The sequence below is a fragment of the Kryptolebias marmoratus genome, linkage group LG14 (assembly GCF_001649575.2).
Source record: "Kryptolebias marmoratus isolate JLee-2015 linkage group LG14, ASM164957v2, whole genome shotgun sequence".
In the NCBI taxonomy this organism is placed as follows: domain Eukaryota; kingdom Metazoa; phylum Chordata; class Actinopteri; order Cyprinodontiformes; family Rivulidae; genus Kryptolebias; species Kryptolebias marmoratus.
This window is the reverse complement of record NC_051443.1, coordinates 16,652,777-16,673,615: the sequence shown is the minus strand read 5'-3', so window position 1 is coordinate 16,673,615 and position 20,839 is coordinate 16,652,777. Positions and strand designations below refer to the sequence as shown.

General features: G+C 45.1%; 3 protein-coding genes across 4 annotated transcripts in view; 1 reads left to right on the top strand and 2 right to left on the bottom strand.

Moving 5' to 3' along the window:
* Positions 1–261: 261 nt before the first annotated feature.
* Positions 262–12,370, bottom strand: zdhhc8a (zinc finger DHHC-type palmitoyltransferase 8a). The gene is made up of 10 exons (XM_017435729.2): positions 12,238–12,370; positions 6,424–6,545; positions 6,149–6,306; positions 5,599–5,771; positions 5,398–5,500; positions 3,037–3,128; positions 2,794–2,923; positions 2,578–2,692; positions 2,056–2,168; positions 262–1,964 (listed from the first exon to the last, which is right to left on the bottom strand). The coding sequence occupies exons 1-10, from the start codon at positions 12,324–12,326 to the stop codon at positions 675–677; spliced, it is 2,385 nt and encodes a 794-aa protein (XP_017291218.1). The 5' UTR covers positions 12,327–12,370; the 3' UTR covers positions 262–674.
* A 211-nt stretch (positions 12,371–12,581) lies between these two features.
* Positions 12,582–15,000, top strand: LOC108247538 (rhodopsin). Its single transcript, XM_017435740.3, has one exon. The coding sequence runs from the start codon at positions 13,678–13,680 to the stop codon at positions 14,620–14,622; it is 945 nt and encodes a 314-aa protein (XP_017291229.1). The 5' UTR covers positions 12,582–13,677; the 3' UTR covers positions 14,623–15,000.
* A 327-nt stretch (positions 15,001–15,327) lies between these two features.
* nup155 (nucleoporin 155) overlaps positions 15,328–20,839 on the bottom strand; it is a 12,784-nt gene continuing 7,272 nt past the window's right edge. For both annotated transcript variants that reach the window (XM_017435762.3, XM_017435760.3), the window contains exons 23-34: positions 20,569–20,707; positions 20,345–20,480; positions 20,100–20,253; positions 19,886–19,990; positions 19,098–19,252; positions 18,856–18,985; positions 18,650–18,763; positions 18,434–18,554; positions 18,230–18,340; positions 17,810–17,946; positions 17,626–17,732; positions 15,328–16,427 (exon numbers count right to left, since the gene is read on the bottom strand). In XM_017435762.3, coding sequence (XP_017291251.1) covers positions 16,289–16,427; positions 17,626–17,732; positions 17,810–17,946; positions 18,230–18,340; positions 18,434–18,554; positions 18,650–18,763; positions 18,856–18,985; positions 19,098–19,252; positions 19,886–19,990; positions 20,100–20,253; positions 20,345–20,480; positions 20,569–20,707 — 1,548 coding nt within the window. In that variant the 3' untranslated portion in view covers positions 15,328–16,288. The remainder of the gene's footprint in view (positions 16,428–17,625; positions 17,733–17,809; positions 17,947–18,229; positions 18,341–18,433; positions 18,555–18,649; positions 18,764–18,855; positions 18,986–19,097; positions 19,253–19,885; positions 19,991–20,099; positions 20,254–20,344; positions 20,481–20,568; positions 20,708–20,839) is intronic.

The following is a 20,839-nucleotide window of genomic DNA, read 5'->3' as shown; positions in this document are numbered from 1 at the left end:
AACACAGCTTTATCAGAAGGAAATGACATCCTACAAGAAATTACTTCACAATGCCATCTGCTAAATGTTCACTAGAGGGCGCCATATACAAGTTTAATGCAGAATATGGCAACATCTGACTACAATTTTGCTATAAATGGATACATAAATTAGCAGATTTTTTTTTAATCTTGAGGCAGTTTTCATTTTGGCCTTGGATTATATTTTCTTCTCTTCTTGCTTTCGAGTCGTTCACGGGACAAAATGACATCAAAACAGACGTGAAAATTACAAAATAAGTTTATTCATATAAACAACTACAAAATTTTTGATAATCAAGGATTTGTTTTTTTGTTTGTTTGTTTGTTTTTGGAATAAGACAAACCAGAGGAAGTAGCGTTTTCACAACCTCGAAACACACGAGCAAACAGATAACGTTTGTATTCTGAGTTTAGCTCTTCAACTTTAACTGAGTCAAAGCTGCCCCCTCGTTCTGTAGGAGAGGGCAAAGATATCCTGAGATTTACAGTTTTGTTTTGTTTTTTTCTAAGTGTGTGTTTTGTCTTCCGCACGTCTTCCCACGCAGGAAAGCCCCAAATGGCCTCTTATTTACAAAAAGATTTTGGAGCTGTGAAGACTGAGGCTAACACTGCATAGATGATTCACTTGCACCGTTCGAAACGTGGGAATACGTTTTATTTCAGGGTCCCAAGAGCGACCGACTCCTTCCCTTCGGAGGGGAAAGGGAGCGAGGAGCGCTTCGCTGTGGGGTAGGAAGTGTACGGGGGCGCGGGATACGTGTTGGTTGGCAAACGTGGCAGGGTGGACGTGGAGGAGGACGAGTGGCCTTGGGCCTGCCTCTCGGGATGGAGGTAGGCCGGAGACGAGGACCTGCCCTTGCTCTGCAGGCTGCTGCTGCTGCTCTGCAGGGGGGAGCTGGACGTTTTGGGGCCACGAGTCAGAGACGACGTGGAGGAGCTGGAGAGAGGCGACGTCCTCAGGCCATAACCCAGAATACCAGTACTCATCAGAAACTCCCTGGAGCCATAGGCTGGGGGAGTTGGCCCACGGGACCCCGAGGGTCGAACGTTGTCTGGAGGCAGACTCCTCCTGCTGGGGATGTCATAGATCCCCACATCCGGGCCGTACAGAGCCTGGGATCTGGCCTGGACGCGGAGCATCCTCTCCCGCTCCTCCAGCTCCCGCCTCTCGTGGATGGAAGCCATGATGGTTTTGGAGAAGTTGTCGTATCGGGCAGCGGCGGACTTGGGGAGTGTCATGTCCTGCGGGATTAGATCCCGGAGGCTGTCTGGAAGCCCATGGCAGGTTGCTTCTCGCTTCGCCGCGCCGGGAGGGGGAATGTCTCGCGACGTTATGCTCTGGGTTTGGAGGTCTCTCGGAATCAGCCCTTGAAAACCGGGAGAAGAGTCTCTCTGAAGGAAGCCCTGGTAGGAGGGCGAGGGGTCCCTTGAAGTGAGGCCCTGCAGAGAAGGAGATGAGTCTCGAGGCTGAGGGGAATGTCTGGCAACTCCCATGAACACGGGGCTGTAGCTGTGAGGGGCTGGACGCGGCGCCGTCCCATCTGTGCCCAGTGACATGAAGTGGGAGTGGTAGCTCACCGACGGGGCGCCTCTTTGAGCCAAGAACTGAGAGTCTGCAGGGCTGATGAGGTTATCATAGGAGGGGCTGACACTGCTGCTGCACTGGCTGGCCAGCAGACCAGAAGTGGAGATGATCCCCGCGGCGAGATTAGACCCCAGCCCATCGGCGTGCATCAGGAGCAGCTGGGACTTGCTGCCGTGGCGACTGCTGTGTTTTAAAGTGAGCGAACGGGAGTTGAGTGGCAGCGAGTTGAGCTGCAGCGAGCCAGAGGGCTGGAGGAGAGGTTGGACCTGATGGCTGCCTCTCGCGGGGCTTTCTTTAGACCCAGAGGAGACGTCAGGAACTCCTCTGCTGCCGGCTTGCTGATCGGACGCCTTCAGCAGCTGAGCAACACAACACAAAACAATCAGCACCCATCAAACCATTAGGCTCCTGTCCGTATCAAGCAGCACACACAGCTGAAGGAAAACCCACCTGCTCCGGGGGAATGGGTGACGAGTCTCTGGATATGGCCTCCAGGACCGGCCGCAGCTGTGGCACGGTGGGAATAGACACGGGAATGATGGATTTGGTGTGGTGTCCCATATCTGAAAAGGAGGTCATCTTGTGATTAACCGCTTGCATTCGCAAACGTATAGAAAAACCTGCACACATCGCGGAAACGACACCTTTAATGCAGAAATAAACGAATTAGTGTGGATGCAGGAAAAACCGCACAGCCTAATACGATTAAACATAACTATATCTTTCTACAGCTCACAAATAAATTTCTACGTAAGGTCTAATTAATGTCTTAATATAGAGATGCATTAATAATTAACTACTAGCAGCTGGTGAATAATCCACATCTGGTGCTGTAAGCCTGCTTGTTTTTCCCCAACATTCTTGGTTATTCTTCATCACTTTGTTTTAAACCTTCCATCCCCACTGAAACATGGGACAGCATGCCGATTCTAGTTATAAAGGCTTCTTTTTGCCTGTGTAGTGTCACCATACCGTCCGAGACAGCAACCTGGCTTTTCAGCAGACTGCGGTCTGGTTTCGGAGGCAGCGGTGGCGGCGTTTTCAGCTGTTTGATGTCTGACAGCTCCACAGCTCCAGCCGAGGGTCGCTGGCGAGAAAGGAAATAAAGAACAGAGGCACGATAGATCTCCTATTCCTCGGCAGCTGAGGCCACAGCTCGTAGAGGATGTGAAAAATATTCAAGCGTACTTTATTTTGTAGAGCCAGACTGTGAGTCCCGTTGTCCCGGATTTTCGCTGCCATCTGTCGGTCGAGCTCCGGCCTCAGGAACGGAGGCTGAACGCGAACGGCCGCTCTCTTCCAGGGCCTCACCGTGTAACTGGTTTCCGAGGACAGAGGGAGTGGAAAACGTATCCGTCAGTGATGTTGCAAAGCTGCCGACACCGACAGATGCAGATCATACAGGGGGGAGGAAAAAAAAGGGTTTCTTACGTTGGTGAAATGGGACTGCAGACCAGGTACTCCATGTTGTTCCAACAACCTCGTGTAAAAGGGTTTACTCCTCCTTGAAACTTCCCGGTCACCTATAAGACATATACAGATAAACGTTAATACTGTGCAGCTGTACATATTTCATAATTTTTTAAAAAGCGTGCAAAAGTAAGCTGCTTCTAAGGAGCCTGGCTTTCTTAATCTTTCAAAATGATATTTTAGTTCTGCTTTTCTTTTTTTTTTTTTTTTTTGTCCTTCATTTGTCCATTTTTTATGCTCTCACACTAAATACTAAAAACTGAAAATTATAGATCTAACATTCCTTAAATGGCAGAGATTTAGACTAAGATCATATCATGTTGAGAAATGACAAAATTAATTTTGGTTTAAACTTTGAAAATAGCAATCTCATTTGTTATCAGGAGACGACACGCTCAGGGTATGCGTTGGGAACGACTCTCAGCTACTACCATACCAAATTCAAGCTCAGTCTTTGTAAAATTGACTGAGTTATGGCCATTTCTGTGTTGGGTTAATGCTGATCTGCTGTGGCGGCCATTTTAAAATAGATTGAGCCCAAAACTTAATAATTTGTAGATTTCTATCCAGCTATTATTTTTTTGAAAGTTTCATTAAAGTCCATGCAGTGGTTCATGAGATAATCTGTTAACAGACAAACAGGGTTGACTCCAACAGTTTATGCTGAGGTTTCAAGCAAAGATCTCATGCAATGAGCAGCACATTGCAGTATGTTATGAATGATGCTCAGCTACAACCACAACAAATGTTAGCTCAATATCAATAAAATGGACTGAATTATAGCCACTGTTGTGTTTTTGAAAGTCAGTTGGCTGCGGTGGCCATCTTGAATTGGATTACCTCCAAAATCTAATCAGTTGTAGAAGTACATCCAGTAAATATTTCCTGAATGTTTCATTTAAATCTGTTCAGTGGGTCATTACATATTTTATTAACAGACTAACAGAGTTGACACCAAATAATTAATGGAACGTTTTGAAACAAAGACCTAGCACAATCTGTTGGTGCTCAGAATATGTGTTACGGATCAGTCTCAGCTGCTACCACAACAAGTTTTAGGTCAATATTTGTAAAATTGACTTCTATATAGTCACTTTTGTGTCTTTTAAAGTTGCCCACCTTCAATTCATGGCAGCGGCCATTAATAAAAAGTGTTTTAAAGGGTAAATGAAAAGTGTTGTGAAGCTAACATAAATCAAAAGAAAGTCATAAAAGGTGCTTGTTTTTTAGAGTCTGGCATTTTTAAAAATTGACACTAATTTAAAATTAATTATAAAAGATCGAAAAAATTACAGGGCTCTCTTTGGCTATTTTCTGTGATCACTCAGAAGTCTGACGTATTGAGAGGCAAACTCAGGAACGCCGACAAGGCAGGAAACAGCAAATACAGATAATGTGGGGGTGAAATGCTTCATCCATCCATCCATCTTCTTTACCCGCTTCTTCATTCCGGGTCGCAGGGAGCTGGTGCCTGTCTCCAGCAGTCACTGTGCGAGAGGTGGGGGACACCCTAGACAGGTCACAAGTCCATCACAGGGACACATAAAGACAAACAACCATTCACACTCTCACTCACACCTAGGGACAGTTTAAGACTTACCAATGAACCTAACATGCATGTTTTTGGTCTGTGAGAGAAAAAAGGACTACCCAGAATAAACCCACATGAGCGCAGGGAGAACATGTAAACTCCACCCAGAAAGGCCCCAGGTCGAGAAGCGATCCTGCGACCTCCCTGCTGTGAGGCAACAGCTCTAACCACTGCTGTGCCGCCTGAAATGATTCGGGCTGTTGCAATTAATTGTGTAAACTGACCGAAAACTACAACAGCTGTGTCCTTCTTCAGCTTCCCAAAAGACAAGAAAGTTGGATGGATGTGGTTAGTTTAGTTCCTGGTGAAAAGGCTGAAGAACCACCTCCTCCCGCTAAACACTGTCCGACCTCCACCTGCTGCCTTTTTGTGGTTTGAATTTCTGACAGCATCCCTTCAGACCAGATGGGTTTTCAAACCGGTATTATTGTTAGCCACAGCTGGCCGCAGCACCGACTACGCCACAAACCTGAGGAGGTAACTCCGCCCACACAATCACCCCACCTCGGGGTTTTGACACAAAACGCTAAAAAACAAGTCATTAACGTTTCAAATCAGAGAAATGGACCGCTGGAGTGTTTTATGATAGTGTTCAACTCATTGTTTTATTATTTTATTTCATTTCCCTTTTAAACTTTTTGAGCCATTTTTATATGCGAATAGGTAAAGAAATCCAAAATCTAGCAAAGTCTTATTTTAAAGAGACAGTTCTGTGGTTGGAAACCACTCACTTGTTCGTTGGTGGTGCGACCTCTGGACACCAGGTACAAGTGGAACCCAGTGAGACCCAAGACAGGGATAAGAAACAATCCTGATATGCTAATCACCACCAAACTAGAAAACGACAAACAAAAAAAAAACTGATAAGGAAAACTGCTTCTTAATCGCATCGATCACGGCAACCCAGAGACAGAGACAGGTTCCAAGGATACGTGACGAGGCAGTGCAGCTTCCACAAGTCGTCCACGTGGTGCAGGACGTACATGAGGCCGAAGGTGAACACGCCGACCATGTGAACGGTGAGCGACAACAGAAACAGGAAGAAGTAGCGGTAGTTTCGCCTCCCGATGCAGTTGTTCACCCACGGACAGTGATGGTCAAAATCCTGGGGATGGGGGGGCGGGGATGCAGAAACACTGTCAGATTTAATCAAAAATGTTGCAGATGAAATTCAAGTACTCGTGGTGGAAAATCCACTTTATTTCTAAATGGAGTTTACTGCCTGAGACCTCCTCCAAATCGTCTTTAAACGGAGGATTTACCTGAATAATGAGATATTTCTCCGTCCATCACTCCTTCATCAAAATCTCCAACTCTAGTCACTCATGAGCTCTTCTCATTTTGGCCTCCCAGGCTCTCTAATTACTTTCACTAATCCCAATCACACAATCCCCCCTCCCCCTGATTTTGTTCCCCACGTTTGTCCGTATTTGTTTTTCGCCCACAGGTAAAAGTGTCGATGCTGCGTCCCGTTGCTCTTACCTCCACGCAGTGATCGCACACGCTGCAGTGGGAGCAGCGGGGAGGTCTGTAGAAGTGGCACGACGCGCACCACTTCATCCGCACCTGGACGCCCTTCACCTCCACGTTCTTGTACAGCGGGGCGCGGAACTCGTCGTCCTTATCCTCGTCCTCTCCAGCTTAAAATATATTTGTAAAAAAAGAGAGAGAGAGAAGAGAATAACTCTGAAAACAAAGCCATTTCAGAACAAAGTGTCCGGCTCGAAGCGTGACGCAACTTTTTGGGGATTACTGACCCACAGGAAGCACCCCGGCATCCATAAACGTCGCCATGGTGAAGTTGGCGAGCACGAACAGGAAAAGGACGGCACAGCATGGTGGCACAGCAGGGCAGATGTTCAAAGCCAGCCACGGGCATCTGAATGTACACACACGGCGGGGGGTGGGGGGGAAAGAAATCTATTATTCACATCTGAGTTTGAAGAAGAGCCCGTTTCTGTTGGTTCTAAGAGCCTTTTGGGCCAAGGAAGCATCCAAGCCCTTAACACAAATCAAGGCTACTACAAAGACTTCAGAGGATCATCTCCATCTCATTTATTCCGATGGGAACAGTGAATCACAAAAGTAATTGTCTCCAGTGAGAGATAAGCTTGTATTAGCGTGTGTTCGGCGGTGCCAACAAGGGATTAAATAAAAAAGGGTCTCTGCTGGCTCCATCTTCCTTCATCCCGCAGCAGCACTAAGACTCTGTCTCAGTCAGTAAAGGGTTAAAGGGGAAAACTTCCTTAGTTTTTATTATTTCCCTCACAGTCTTTAGCTGAGTGGTAAAAGACTCCCTAAATATTCAAGGGGCCTGATTCACTAAAGATGTGCAGAAGATGGGTTTAGCTCCAGTTTTTGTGCATCGTTGGCTGTTTGGTCTGTCTCATGAGGCAGAGGCTTTTCTCTAAAAGCATGCCTAAAATATTTAAATGAGAAATTTTAGGTGGCACTGCAGTTTGAGGTGCAAAACTCTTTTTGAATGGATTGTGAATTAGACAGGTGTACGATATTTAGATTTCTCCAGATTAGATTCCTTTTTTTCATATCCAGTCATGCTACTCACCTATTGACTACCATTAACCTGCTGGCTCTACGCACTCAGCTGGTGGGATTTTCAAGAATCAAGCTCAAAGTGAAAAGACTAAAGTGGATCAGTTAATCCAAAACGGATCAATTAGAAATGATCACACGTAAAAATGAAATGAGCCAAAAGGTGAAGCTCTTCATTTACTGGGCCGACTACATTCCAACCCTCGTGAGGTTTGGATCATGTCTTTAAAAAAAACGAGACCCAAAATACAAATACTAAAAAGAAAGGAGGGTGTTAGGGGAGAACCCCGCCATCAGCTGCTCCTCCTCGTCCAAAGGAGTCCGCTGAGGTGGTTCTCTGGCTTCTGATTCAGATCCCACTGGAAGGAGAACCTGGGGCAGATCCATGACTCACTGGAGAGGGTATATGTATGTTATATATATTCCCTCTGGCCTGGGAAAGCCTTGGCATCCCTCAGGATCGGGGAATATCACGGGGAGAGAAGGAAGACTGACCACAGATAATAAACTGGATCAATGGATGGATACAATCAGACATTTAATCAATAAAAATGTTTCCCTGTGCACTGCAAGATGTCTTCTGTTTATTTCTCCCATCAGCTCATCGTGTGCTTGTGGACGTGTTAGGTTCAACTCGACGAGTGACTCGACAGTGTGAGATTAGAAGGAGGATCAAAAAAACCAGGTTAGAGTCAGACAGAGGAAAAGAAGAACCACTGGATTACATCAGCAATGCTGGTTTGACCTATTTTCTGTATGAAACTTTTGCGACTGTCACTCGGTTTGGGATTTCGCCGGAATAAGAAGGGACATTCAGCACAATGAGGCGCACCTCTCAGAAGTGACTCGGAAGCTGTGTCGGACTTTCCCCCTTTCTCCATAAGCTTCATAAGCAACTAACCTGGTGGCACCTTTTAGAGATTGAACACAAAGGAAGAAAAAGAAAAAAAATCTTTCCTGTTTGCATTTCATCCTGGTGCTTCAAACCCAAGAGCGGGATTTGGGAATTGGAGCCTGGTTTGGGTTTGTTTAAGGCCACGGGTGGGGGAGGGGTCCCCTGCGCTCTCTAAAGGAGCACCGGCTGATGCCATGCCAGCTGCAAACCCAGTAATCCCTAGATTATAAACTGTGGATTACAGACCCTTTCTGCCGGTCCTGTGCGTTGTGGAGCCCATGCAGTCAGCGCTCACTGTGTATGACGCGCCCTGTGCCATAAGTGACAAAGTCCTTGATAAAAACCATTACCCCGCCGATCACCGTGACTTGCAGGAGACGCTGCTTCAAAGATTAGGAGGCACAATGTGAGCTCTCCTTCATTCTTCACTCGCCTGAAGTGCCTTAATCTGGATTTGTGTCCAAGTTACTTGTCCCACCTGAGCTCACGTTCGCTAAAATAAAACCTGTAAGCCAAACTGGAAACCAGCACAACCAGCTCTGCTTTTTGTTTTCAGCTTGAGGACAGGGTTTGGGTAATTTTTTTTTTTTTTTGTCACAGTTGGTTTCTCTTTTGAAATCTAAAAATAGACGTGAACCAGATTACAGAGTGGGACAGCCTCCACCGCTGGTCCGAGACCATCTGGACCTCAGGGGAGAGGCGGTTCATTACGCTGAAGACAAGGCCCGCCTGATGAAACGGCATGGGCAGATCTCTAATAAATCACACCGAAGAGTAAGCTGCTCTGCAATCTGCACACCGGCTTCATCCCCCACCACCACCCCACCACCCCCTCAGTGGGTCAGTGGCACAGCAGACGCCACAATGCAAATCCTTACATATGGGGCGACACTGCAGAATACAACGTCCAAATTGCAAAGGCGATGCTGAAGGGGAATGCTCGAGTTTTAGACTAAGATCATCTGACGTGGAGAAATGACAGAGCTGTCGCCGTTCTGCCCAAACCTTGAAGACAACAGTTCAAGCACTTTCTCGTGTTATGATTCTGAACTCTAAATGTGCTCAGATTCTTTCATTTGTTTCCACATCCTGCGAGCTAAGAAAAAAACCAACCTTCTAATAGACTTGAAATAGGAAATAGCAATAATTCTTTAGCGATAAAACCAAATCGCTGCTCATTTCAATCCACTCAGGAGGTTTTCCAGCTTTGCGTGCTCTGCTATGACCATTAGCTAATGGAGGTAATATTAGTTAATGTTGACCAGCTCTAATGCAGGCTAACAGGAATTACTGAGCACTGCATGACTGTTAACACAAAGCGCCACGTGCACAGCACATATTAGCATTTTTCATCATGTAATTGCCATTTATTGGAAACTCTTTAGCTCTGCCTGCAACATGGGACATGGATTTCTCTGTGGTTTTGCTCACAGGACACGTTTTCTTCGCCACATTCAACAATGAGGCGGGGGGGGGGGGGATTTTTCTGGCCTTATTCATGTTGGTTCTAACGGTGCGCCACACCTTATTGGCTATTCCAAACAAAAGTTAACGTCAGAGGAACAAAAGCAGGAAATAGCTAAGTGGTGGATTTTATCAGGCAGAGAAGAACAAAAGAGCTTCCTTGCAGCTGAAGGTTGTTCTCTGACTTTCCCAACCCTGCACGGATAAAAAAAAGGGACTTGAAAGCTTTTCATGCTCGCACTTATTCACGCTTTTACAGAACTGCTGACTCTAACAGTTGCATGAACATTTCCAGACAAAAGGGCTCACAGCTATTTTTCTTCTTTTTTTTTGTATAAAATATCACTGCAAGGTTTGTTTCTGCAGGAATTAGAATATGGTTTGAAGGATAAAATTATGTAAACGTGCACATTTGCATGAATATTCACACTGCACTTTGCGGGAAATGGTATGTCAAGTCATGTTTTGCAAGCATAAATTGCAGCAGCTAGCAGCGAGCATCAAGCTGCACTTTCTAGCAGGTATATTATGATATTTCTGCTGGAACAACCATATAATGCAAAACCTACTGCAATTTAAGTATATAAGATTTATAAAACAATGTTTACATGAACCAATTATACATTTTATGAGGCTAAAGATGGGCAACAATCCACTTTGGTCTTAGCCTCACTCAGATTAGCCGTTATCTCGTCAGTTTGGTCAGAACGAATCCATATTTCTCCAAACTGGAGTCGATCAAAACGCTATCTACAACAGGTAAGATACTAACGGTGGACGCCTTTCCACAGAAACCCACTTCTGAAGATCTGAACTATTTCTTCAACTCTGTTTGTTAAAAACAAGGAGCTTAATTGCAGACATAAGTTTTATTCCTCGGCCAGTTTGTAATATTTGATAATACCGACACTGACGACTCAAGACGTTTTCATCTCTGTGCCGTTCAAAACAGTTGTAGCAAAGCCATTCCAGCTCGAACGTCGTCTCGGGAGAAGCTGAATCGCCTTCTCGTTTCGCTCGCAGCACGTCTTGGTTTTTTTGCCGGCTTCAGCACCGGAGCTCCAATTAAGCCGTCTTTTTCAGTCTCTCACATCAGCAGGTCATTGATTATTTTTACCCTCTCAAACAAATTGAGTTCACCCAGTGGTATCTGGAACAAATCTGTTTTAAAATCTCAAAACTACCTGCCGAAGTGTCATTGTGACAGAGTTTTGCTATCGCACAAGTCAAAATGTACCTGAATCCCACAGCTGCACATATTTTTTTTTTTTTTATCCCTTTTTCAATTGTAATCATTGAAATGTTCTGTGCCTACAAACTCAGAGAATTCAGACATTTTATTTATTTATTATTTCCTTCTCTGTCTCTAGATGGCACCAGCCAGGAGACCCTAATCCCGCAACCCCCTCAGTCTGGTGTCAGATTCCAGGGAAAAGCGTGCGCAGCTGGACAACGCTGGCAGAAACTAGGACAGATACAGCTCCAGAGGTCGGGGGGGGGGTCAGCAGAGTGCCGTCACACTGATGAGGAGGGAGTCGTCGGTCGGAGCGTCAGCTATCAGGAGGGCCATGTTTGTTTGGAGTTCTCTTTGTGTGCATGTGCGCTGACATGACGGGTAGCATTTTAAGCCGTGTCCCGCTGCATCAGACAAATCTGAGTTGGATTCTCTGGGTATAAACCAGAATTATATTTAATTTGTTTTATTTTTATTTTGGTTTTTTTGCATGCCAGCAGTAGCTTCAGTGGCGTTGTAACCTTTAAATACTTCAGATTAATCCTTAAAAGTTGACTTAAGAAAGAAACTGAACTGAATGACAGGTCCAGCAGCTTTTTTTCCCCCCTCAAATGTGACACAAATAAGTATTTTCGAGCCACTGCTGATAGGAGTTTTTGACTTCCTGCTGCCAAATCTTTTGCCACGTTATGTTTTGTTTTTTTTTTTCCATAAAGGTACGTCGACACGAATAGATGGCGGGAGGCTTATCCCCTGAACTGTGCTTACTGTGAGTCCTGCGCCGGGCAGCCACCCAGATTACTGCCCCAGCTGAACCAGCCAAACCAGGCCAGATGTGAGCCCACCCTGATGGGGTCCACGAAGGCGGCAAACGACGGCGCTTAACGCTGCTCCGAGCCAGTATATCATCCCTTTTGACTTAGCCGTTCGAAAACGGACTGCTTTTCCATTCAGATCTGCAAGAAAGATTCGTCTTTTTTCCACACCTCCATGTAGCACAGATCTAGAATATATATTTAACATAAAACGCTCTTTTAGTGACAACCAGGCTGGTTTTTTTGACTCGCCACACTGACCGACCCAGTTGTGGGAAATGCTAGAAAAGCCTGAAATAAATTACAGTAAATACAGTAAAACGCGTGCAAGCAGATAAAAAGACAGACAGATCTGGGTCCAGACAGCACTTCATTTGGGTCCTGATCTGGACCGCGGACTGCAATTTGAGAACCTCTAATATAGACTAAAAACAGAGGAAGTTGCTTCATATCCTACAGCGCCTCGGTTGTCGCATAGAAACGTTTTCATTCGAGTATTTCTGATATTCTGAATTTTTTGGGGGGGGTTGTTTTTTGTCTTTTAGTTATCTGAGGACGCGCGAGCGGCTGGACAGACGGCGCACGTCCAACACTTGGCTTCCCGACTCACGTGAAGACGAAGAACATGGAGGTAGAGCCGAGCAGGAGGCAGACGGCGGTGCACACCGGGATGAAGGCGCTGGGCTTCGGCGGCTCCATCCTGTCCCTCCCGGCGCTCAGCAGAGGCTCCCGGCCCGGAGAGAGACGGCGACACGTCCACGTCCGCGGCTCGCAGGCTGCGGGACAAGTGCGTTCATAGTTGAAACGAGGGGGCCGAGGTGGAGGTGGAGGGGGGGCGGAATAAATTCCCGGAAGTCTAGAAGATCTGCAGCAGCAGCAGCATCATCATCATCATCATCATCATCCCGTCCGGTCTGCTCCAACAGGCTGACAGGCACGAGCACATCTGCAGATGCTGCCTGTCTGTCCCAAAAAAAAAGGCTGGACTCATGAGTGACGTGACTGAGACACACACACACACACACACACACACACATCCGCGCGCGCGCTCAGGTTTTAAACTATTAGATTTACATGTCCACTTCAGACTGGTTCCAAAATGTCTAATATATGGATGGATGGGAGGGGTAATAACACAGCTCACCATATTATTATTATTATTATTATTATTATTATTATTATTATTATTATTATTAGCAGTAGTAGTAGTAGTATTTAGCTTTCCTAACATGTCTTCTGATAACATCAATAACTTTATTTTGGCTATCACTCCTTTCATAGTTGATTACAGCATAAACAAAACTACAAAAACCAGAACTGTCTTAATCCATCCATCCATCCATCTTTTACTGCTTATCTGTGGTCTGCCAGAGAGGATACATGATCCCTCCAGAGAGGTCTGGGTCTGCCCTGGCATCTCTTCTCAGTGGGACATGGCCGAAGATGCTTAAAATGCAACTTAAATAAACAAGACACTTAATCTCTCTCAGATAGATAGATAGACAGACAGACAGACAGACAGACAGACAGACAGACAGACAGATAGACAGATAGATAGATAGATACTTAAAGCTGCCACAAAAAGATGTAAAATAATGCACACGTGGTTGTAAATTTCCATTTAAAAACACATCAAATAAATTAGAGTAATGTGATAGCATTCGAAATATTAAGTTTGATCACAAAAGTGTAAAAATAGGATGTTTTATATAGAGACAATGAACAGCTACAAATTGTATTCCCATGACTTATACTTTGTGTGTGTGTGTGTGTGTGTGTGTGTAGCTTTGTCAGTTTTGGAGTATTGCTCCTTCATTAGAGGACTTGGAGGCCAAGATGTCTTTGCCCTGGGGCCCTTTTTATATAATTCTTTCATGATGAAGCTTTATTTGAGAGTGCCTGTCAACAGAAAATACCCCTCCCTCCCGGTGAAACATCCAGATGAAGGTTTCGTCCTTTGGGCCTTCGTTTATAAAAGCCAAAAGCTTCCTTCAGACGTCCCGACCTCCTCTGTGAAACCTTTTCTATCTTTGAGTTCCTCTGATGAACTATGGATGCAGATGAGCTGATTGAATCTGTCATCAGAGCCTTCATGTTCATGGCAGGGATCCTGGGAAACAGCTGGCTGGCTCTCATCTCTCTTCCCAAGCAGAAATCTGACATCCGGACCAACGAGGTCCTTTTCATCAACCTGGCCGCCTCCAACCTCATCACCAACTACCTGGTGGACCTGCCCGACACCACCGCCGACTTTGCTGGACGGTGGTTCCTGGGGGAAGCCTTCTGTGGCATCTTCCACTTTTGCGCCGACCTCTCGGAAACCAGCAGCCTCTTCACGACGCTCTTCATCAGCGCCTTCTGGCACCAGAAGCTGGTTGGGTCCCTGAAACGCGGGGGGGCGCCGGTGCAGCTGGACAGCCTGCGCCTGGTGGGGTGTCTGTTGGCCGGCAGCTGGGTGCTGGCCACCACCTTCAGCATCCCCAACTTCTTCTTCGCCTCCGTGGAGAGGACGAACGGGAGCCACGTTGACTGCGTCCAGGTCTTCCCCGACCCACGGTCCAGGCGAACCTACGAGATAACCTTTTTAACCGTGGCCAACGCTTTGCCCCTTGCAGGAATCGTAGTGGCGAGTGCTCAGATTGTTGTCACTTTGCTCCGAATCCAAAGGCACAAACGGAGTCGAAGGAGCCCTTCAGCAAACAGCCAGACGGACCACAGAGTGCGACCTCAGCCGAGCTCGTCCACGGCCACCCAGAGGAGCCACACCTCGAGCCCTCAGGCGAGGGCAGCCAAGAGCGTGGTGGCCGTAGCCACAGTGGTCCTGCTCTGCTGGCTGACTCATCTGCTGCTGCGCATCTCCAGCAACATCCAGGCGTCCTCGCTGGTGGTGGAGGTGGCCAGCTACGTCGCCTCGTCCTACACCAGCATCATCCCCTACATATTTTTACACGGGGTGAAAAAGCTTTCCTGCTCGTGCAAAACTGTTAACGACTGAATGGCGCACAGAGCAGATGGACTCGGGTTCTGCGACGGTCTCCAGCCAGCTGCTGGCGTCACGACCCGTCTTTTGGCTCGACTGTGAACGCTGTGATTTTAGCGCTTATTGCACTTTTTAGCGCTTTTTGACAGTACTTAAAAGTTGACTCTTTAGGGTTTTCCAGGCCTTTACTAAATTAAAAGGCCTGCAGGTAAAGTCCTTAAACTGAGGAAATATATGAAGCTGATCCGTAGCCCAGTGTTCCAGCTGAAACCAGAGATTTTTAGGACCTTTGTGTTGTTGTAAGCCTGAAAATGAAACCTGATCGCTTCTGATTGACAAAGTTTTAGGTTGTTTTTGATTAAATAATCTGAGATGTTCACTCTTTTTGCCTTCTTCCTATAAGAGCAACTGCATTAAACATAAATATATCTCATTCATTGTGCTTTGAATCAGTTTTGATTTGTAATCTTTTACTTTCCAGCTTCAAAAGTAACTAAATAATCCAATTTATAAAGCATACAAATGAAAGATTTCTACAATCACAAAGAAAAAAAAAAACACTAAGATGATTAAAGCTGAGCTCATAAAGACTATAGTTTAAATGTTTTGATAAAAAGATCAAATAAAATTTAACACTCGTTTTACTTTTTACATTTTGGTTTGGTTGACCTTACTGGAACCTATTTATGTTCACTTCTCTCAAAAATACAACAACTCAGCAACAAGACAAGATTTGTTTATTTTTCACGAGCATAAAAATTATACATAATTGTGTACTTGAGCTACACAGCTAATTGGAGACCTTCAGCAATTAGAGCCTTGTTAGTGATGACAGCGAGAAACCCGGAGTGCTGCTTTAAATGAAGGATAATTGGAAAACCAAAGTCACATTAATAACATCTGATGCTTCTTTTGGTTAATTATGAATGTTTCACACATGGCTGGATCCAAAAACACCAGGATGTCTGTCAAGTGTGTCCCAGTTATCCACAGAAGGCAAGACAATTTTAATGTCTTCGTAAAAATGTTTTATTTGTTTTTTCCTCTCCCAAAGCCAGATTATTTTCGTACAGCTGAAACTGAAGAGCACCAAGTTTAAAAAAAAAGAAAAAAAAGTTCTGCCATCAAAATAGTCACTAAGGTTTTTACAAAACGGCGTGAGCTTTGGCAGAAGACGTTATGTACATAATTACAACACTGAACTGTCAAGTCGAAATCCTGGCTTGAATCGTGTATTTTTGTCAATTTTAATCATAAAAAAATACCATATCGGGAACAAAAATTAGTGTGTTTTTTCCCCATTATAAGCAAACTATTTTTGGTTTTTGTATTGAAAAGTCAACTCCCCATCTCCCTCTTTTTTTTTAAGATATCAGCCATTTACACACAATACAAAATTACTAAGTCTCTTTAAAGTTCTGCTTCAGCGTAAACTAACAAAAATGTATCAAATAAGTTATAAAACTCGTCTTTTCGAGCGTCGCCGTTCTTCCCAAAAGGCTTCATGTGCTTCGGACTCGCAAAACAAGTAGTTTTGACCCCCACACACACAGACACGTATATGTTTAAAAGATGATGCAAACCCTGCTGTGGAATATAAACATTGTTGAGTTGTGCCAGCTGACTGTTTGCTTAAGGCCAGTGGTGTCGGATTCAGGAGACGGCGGGCCCGTTCGGGACGTCAGTGGAGTTTCTCCAGCTTCGCCTGCAGCGATTTAAAGTTGCCGATGGTTTGTTGAAGGGCCGAGTTTGGGCTCAAAGACTGCAGCTCCACGAGGTACCCGCAGATGTTGTCGAGGCACACGTTGGTGAATCGGCGCCTGGAGAATATTACACAACGTTACTGTGGTGCGAGTCCCAAACTTTGCTTTGTTCTCGGTTAAATGCTTTCAATTCAAGCTGAGCTTCCATCTGCAGGTGATTGTTTGAAACTGTTTAATGAACTCATACAACAAATACTTTCAGACTAAATGATCTTAGTCATACAAAAAAGAAGAAACTCATAGCTTTTAAAAACACGTGCTTCAAAGTTTGATAAAAATGTTTGCCCTTTGAAAACTCGCTATGACCGAAAGTAATTGAATCTTAGAGAAAATCCCAAAAGGAGAATCATTCTGCTGCTGTCACTGTAAAATCAGAACAAGATTTTCTTATGATCTTTTCAATTACCTTTAAGGTCCCCAACCTTTTTAGCTCCACAGACAGGTTCATTATCAGACAGTATTTTCACAGACCAGCCTTTAAAGGTGTGGCGGATATATACAACAAAATAAAATGATTCGAGCGGCATGAAAACGGGGGTATTTTTTAAAAACATAATAAACGTAAATCTAATGTGTCCTCGCAGCTTTGTTAGCTGCGTCCTGGTGTTGCGTTATCAACATGAATAACAGCCTCTCCTCCCCCTGATGTTCTCTGTGTTTAAACATGCCCTTCAAAATAAGAGACACCACAAATATAAAATGCACAAAGAATACAACTCACCATAACGCTAAATCAGTGGGAGCCCTGTGCCTGTTTCTCAGTAACGAAACGGTCCCATCTAGGGCTTCCAGATGTTTGGTTTTTATTCGTTTTGCTGCTTGTGGGTTTGTTTTTAGCGGTAACGTATCATGTGACCAAGATAAGCATTCTGACACGCATCAAGAGTGAGTCACAGACAGATGTAGTGGAGAGAATCTGGCCATTTTTTAAAATAAATGTCATTCAGACTCCGAAAACAAAAAAACCCGAAATACTGTATGTTAATTATTCTTTCTGAGCAGCCCGGTACCGGTCCAGCGCCCGAGGTTTAGGGACCTCTGGTCTAAGGGTCATTTTACTTGGAAAAATATCCTCCCAGAACTTAGTTTAGCTCAAGATTCATTCAGTTAAAATGGAAGGCGCTGCAGTAGCTCTGAAAGAAGGTTCTTAAATTTAAAATGCAGCTGCGAAAACAGTTCCCCCTACGACATAAAACACTTCTAAATGTGAACACGACGCCCACTACAGGCCAGCGGCTAAACCAACGGTGCTCACCTGTCATAGGTCGGTACTTTGCTGGGGTCTTCGACGTATCCTGAGAGAAGCACATGGATACACTCCACCAAATGTAGAGGCTTCCTCAGTCGCTGCCAGCAGGGATCCTAAAGGGAACATTTTTATTAGTCCCTGCTCGGCTCGCGTGTGTTTAGTGCAGAGCAAGACAAAGAGATGCGTGTACCCGAGATTTGAAGAGCTGATCATAAACCTCCAGGAGCCGTGGCAGCTGGACCCCGATCTCCAGCATTGTGCACGTGACGAAGCCCACATCCCAGTTCAGGCGGCAAACTTCCTGCTCCAGGAACTTCACCAGGAACTCTGCAATCACAGTCAGCGCTTTGTTAACGCAAGTACCGAGGATGTAAAGGATATAAAATCATTCAATGTCTCCGCAGAAATGACAAGTCTGAACTCGCCGGCTGTGAAAAGGAGGATAATTAAGAGCGCGAGCAGCTGTTTGGTTTAAACAGACCTGCGCCCCGGAGACACACAGGGATAAATTATGCAAAAGGAGGGCTAATTATATTAATGCTCACAAAATTGTAAATAGCAAAGCTGAATAAACCGCACAAGGCTAAAGCGGAATATGATTAAAGCCTACCCAGGGGGAAATATCTTGGAGTTCCAGCATATATTTTCCCGAGCGATACCAACTTCAGGTTCAGGGACCTCATCCTGTCTGCTGGACTCATGGCCACGCTGTCTGCCAGCTCTGGGAGACAAAACGAACAAAAACGTGTGAACAAAGCGGGACGAGGGCAAGAAAGCGACTCTTTGTAGGATGTTGGTGCTTTCCCCCCCTCACCTTTTTCCAGGATCTCCTGCCACAGCGAGTGAACCAGAATGGGATCGGAGTGTCCCGCGCAGTGAATGATGGCCAGCTTGCACTCAGACAATTTGAAATGGTCAGCGAATTCTCCGTAGAGCTGCGCGTCGAAAACGAGAAGCCACGTTTACAAACATTTTGCATTCACAGAGAAAATAAACATTTTTAGCATCATCAATCTGATGTTCAAGTTACTTTTGTGATGTCCATGAGCTCAGAGTCCAGCTGGGAGATGGCATTTTTCACCGAGGGATGATGGGAGTACTGTCTGATTAGTGTTTCCTGGATCTGCACTTGAATGCGCACAAGCTAGGAGAGAGGGAAATAAGCATAAGCAATGGGAAGTCTGCTGAAACTCCCGCTAAGATTTCTCTCGGTCGCCACCAATCGACTCAAAGCACCTCCATCTTTTCCTCGAGCTCGTGGAGGAACTCCCCGTCAGAAGCCTGAGCGGATATGCAGGAGGAGCTCTTCGCCGACAGGATGGCTCGAGCGATGTACTCCAAACGCTGCTTCAGAGAGATCTCAGTGCTACACGAACAGAAAACAAACAAATATATATACACACATGTGTATTAAGGATTTGCTGAGAGAAACTGTGTTTAAATTGGTTGGTGTAGATTTATAATAAATGTGTTGAAACCTGTGCATATCAGCGAGGCGGGCCAGTACGTGAGCTGCTTTGCCAAAGTTACGGTTCTTCTCGTAGTAGCGCCACAGGAGGTCCATGTTGTGAACTTTACTCTGGTCCTGTTTGATCATATGCATCAGATGCTCTTCGAGATATGGAGAATTCACCTGAAAAACGAGAAACCAGCAAGAAAATTAGACAAAAATAAATTTAAAAAAAAATCTTGAAGAATGTGGGAAAAATAAAATCTAAATTGCAAAGTTGACAGACCATTTTTTATGGTTATTTTCATACTATTACCTAATTTAATGACAACTGATGCAACATCTGGGTATAGGAGAGTTTGAAAGGCAACCTAGGCTTTAGATGAGGCAACCTAGGCCTAAAATGCCCAGTTTGACGGTTTTATTGAAATCTACAGGCACAAGTCTAAAACCTGCAACCGACTGAATACAGTACCCTTCATTGTAAAGCTCCAGAAGACAAAAAACATGAAAACCCATGAGCTCTAAATTCATTGTTTGGTTTCTCTTCAGAGACACTACAGTGACATATCAGTTTTGGAAAGAAAACAATGAATAAAACAAACAGCCGAAATCGATTTCTTTGAATGCTACACTACAAACTTCAATGACTTGAAGGACATTTTTAACTAGAATCAGTTTTTAGAGAAAAAACGATACATTTTTTTGCACTGTGCGGCAGACAAAACGTGAGTGAAAATTCCTTTGTGCTCTTAAAAACACTGTAATGAAATTTATGACCGGACAGGAGTGATCACACATGCGTGAAGAGAATACCTCGAGCAGCTTGTCAGTCAGGTCGGCCTGAATCAGCCAGTTGTACAGGGCGATGTGAAACAGCTCGTCCTGAGACCTCTGGGCCAGACCAAGCATCTGCTCGCACTACAGAGGGATGACAGCTCTTCATTACAAATGCAGATTATGTACAGAGCGCTGGAAGGAAATTAGCATAAACTGTCCGTTTTTTGTTGGGGTTTTTTTTAAAACTCACATGCGCTGTAGCTTCTTCGTTGCTGAGCATGTTGGGGTCAGAGGTCATGACAGGGGGTCCAGGCTGCTTAGGGACGCTGGGGGACTGAGGAGCAGCTTTGCTCTGGTTCACCAACTCCTGCATTGTGTCTGTGATGCACTTATAGCAAGAAAGTCTGGAAAAACAAAACGATAAAGAAGAGTTTAACAAACAAAACAGCCAACCCAGATGCGGATAAGTTTCGTTGTTCTTCCTGATGACGTTACCTTTCCTGGAAGGCCTGCTGGCCCACTTTGTCCTCCTCAGGCTCCCCGTTCTTGTAGAAGTGGGGTCCAAGTCTCTGTGGATCCTTTTTGTCTGCCGCCGTGAGACACAACTCAAGAACCCCCTCATAGAAACGCACTGAGAAGGTAAAGCGCATTAGTAAGCACAACGCACGGACAATAAAAAATAAAAAATTTTTTAAAAACAGCGTCTTCCGCGTCTCTACCTTGTCTGTACTGGGAGCAAACGAGCGGCAGGTCTGTGTGCTGGCTGATCTGCTGGTAGAGCCGCAGAGACTCTCTCAGTGTTCTCTCTTTATCGCCCTTGTTCTGGATCTGCTTGGAGCTCTGCAGCAACTCATTAGCCTAAGTGGGGTGGTGGTGGTGGGGAAGACAGAATCAAATTCAGTTTACTGAGACACATAAATCAATGTGAGCTGATCAATATCGCATGAGTGCAGGACTTCGCTGCACTTAAAATGATCTTGAAAATTAGAC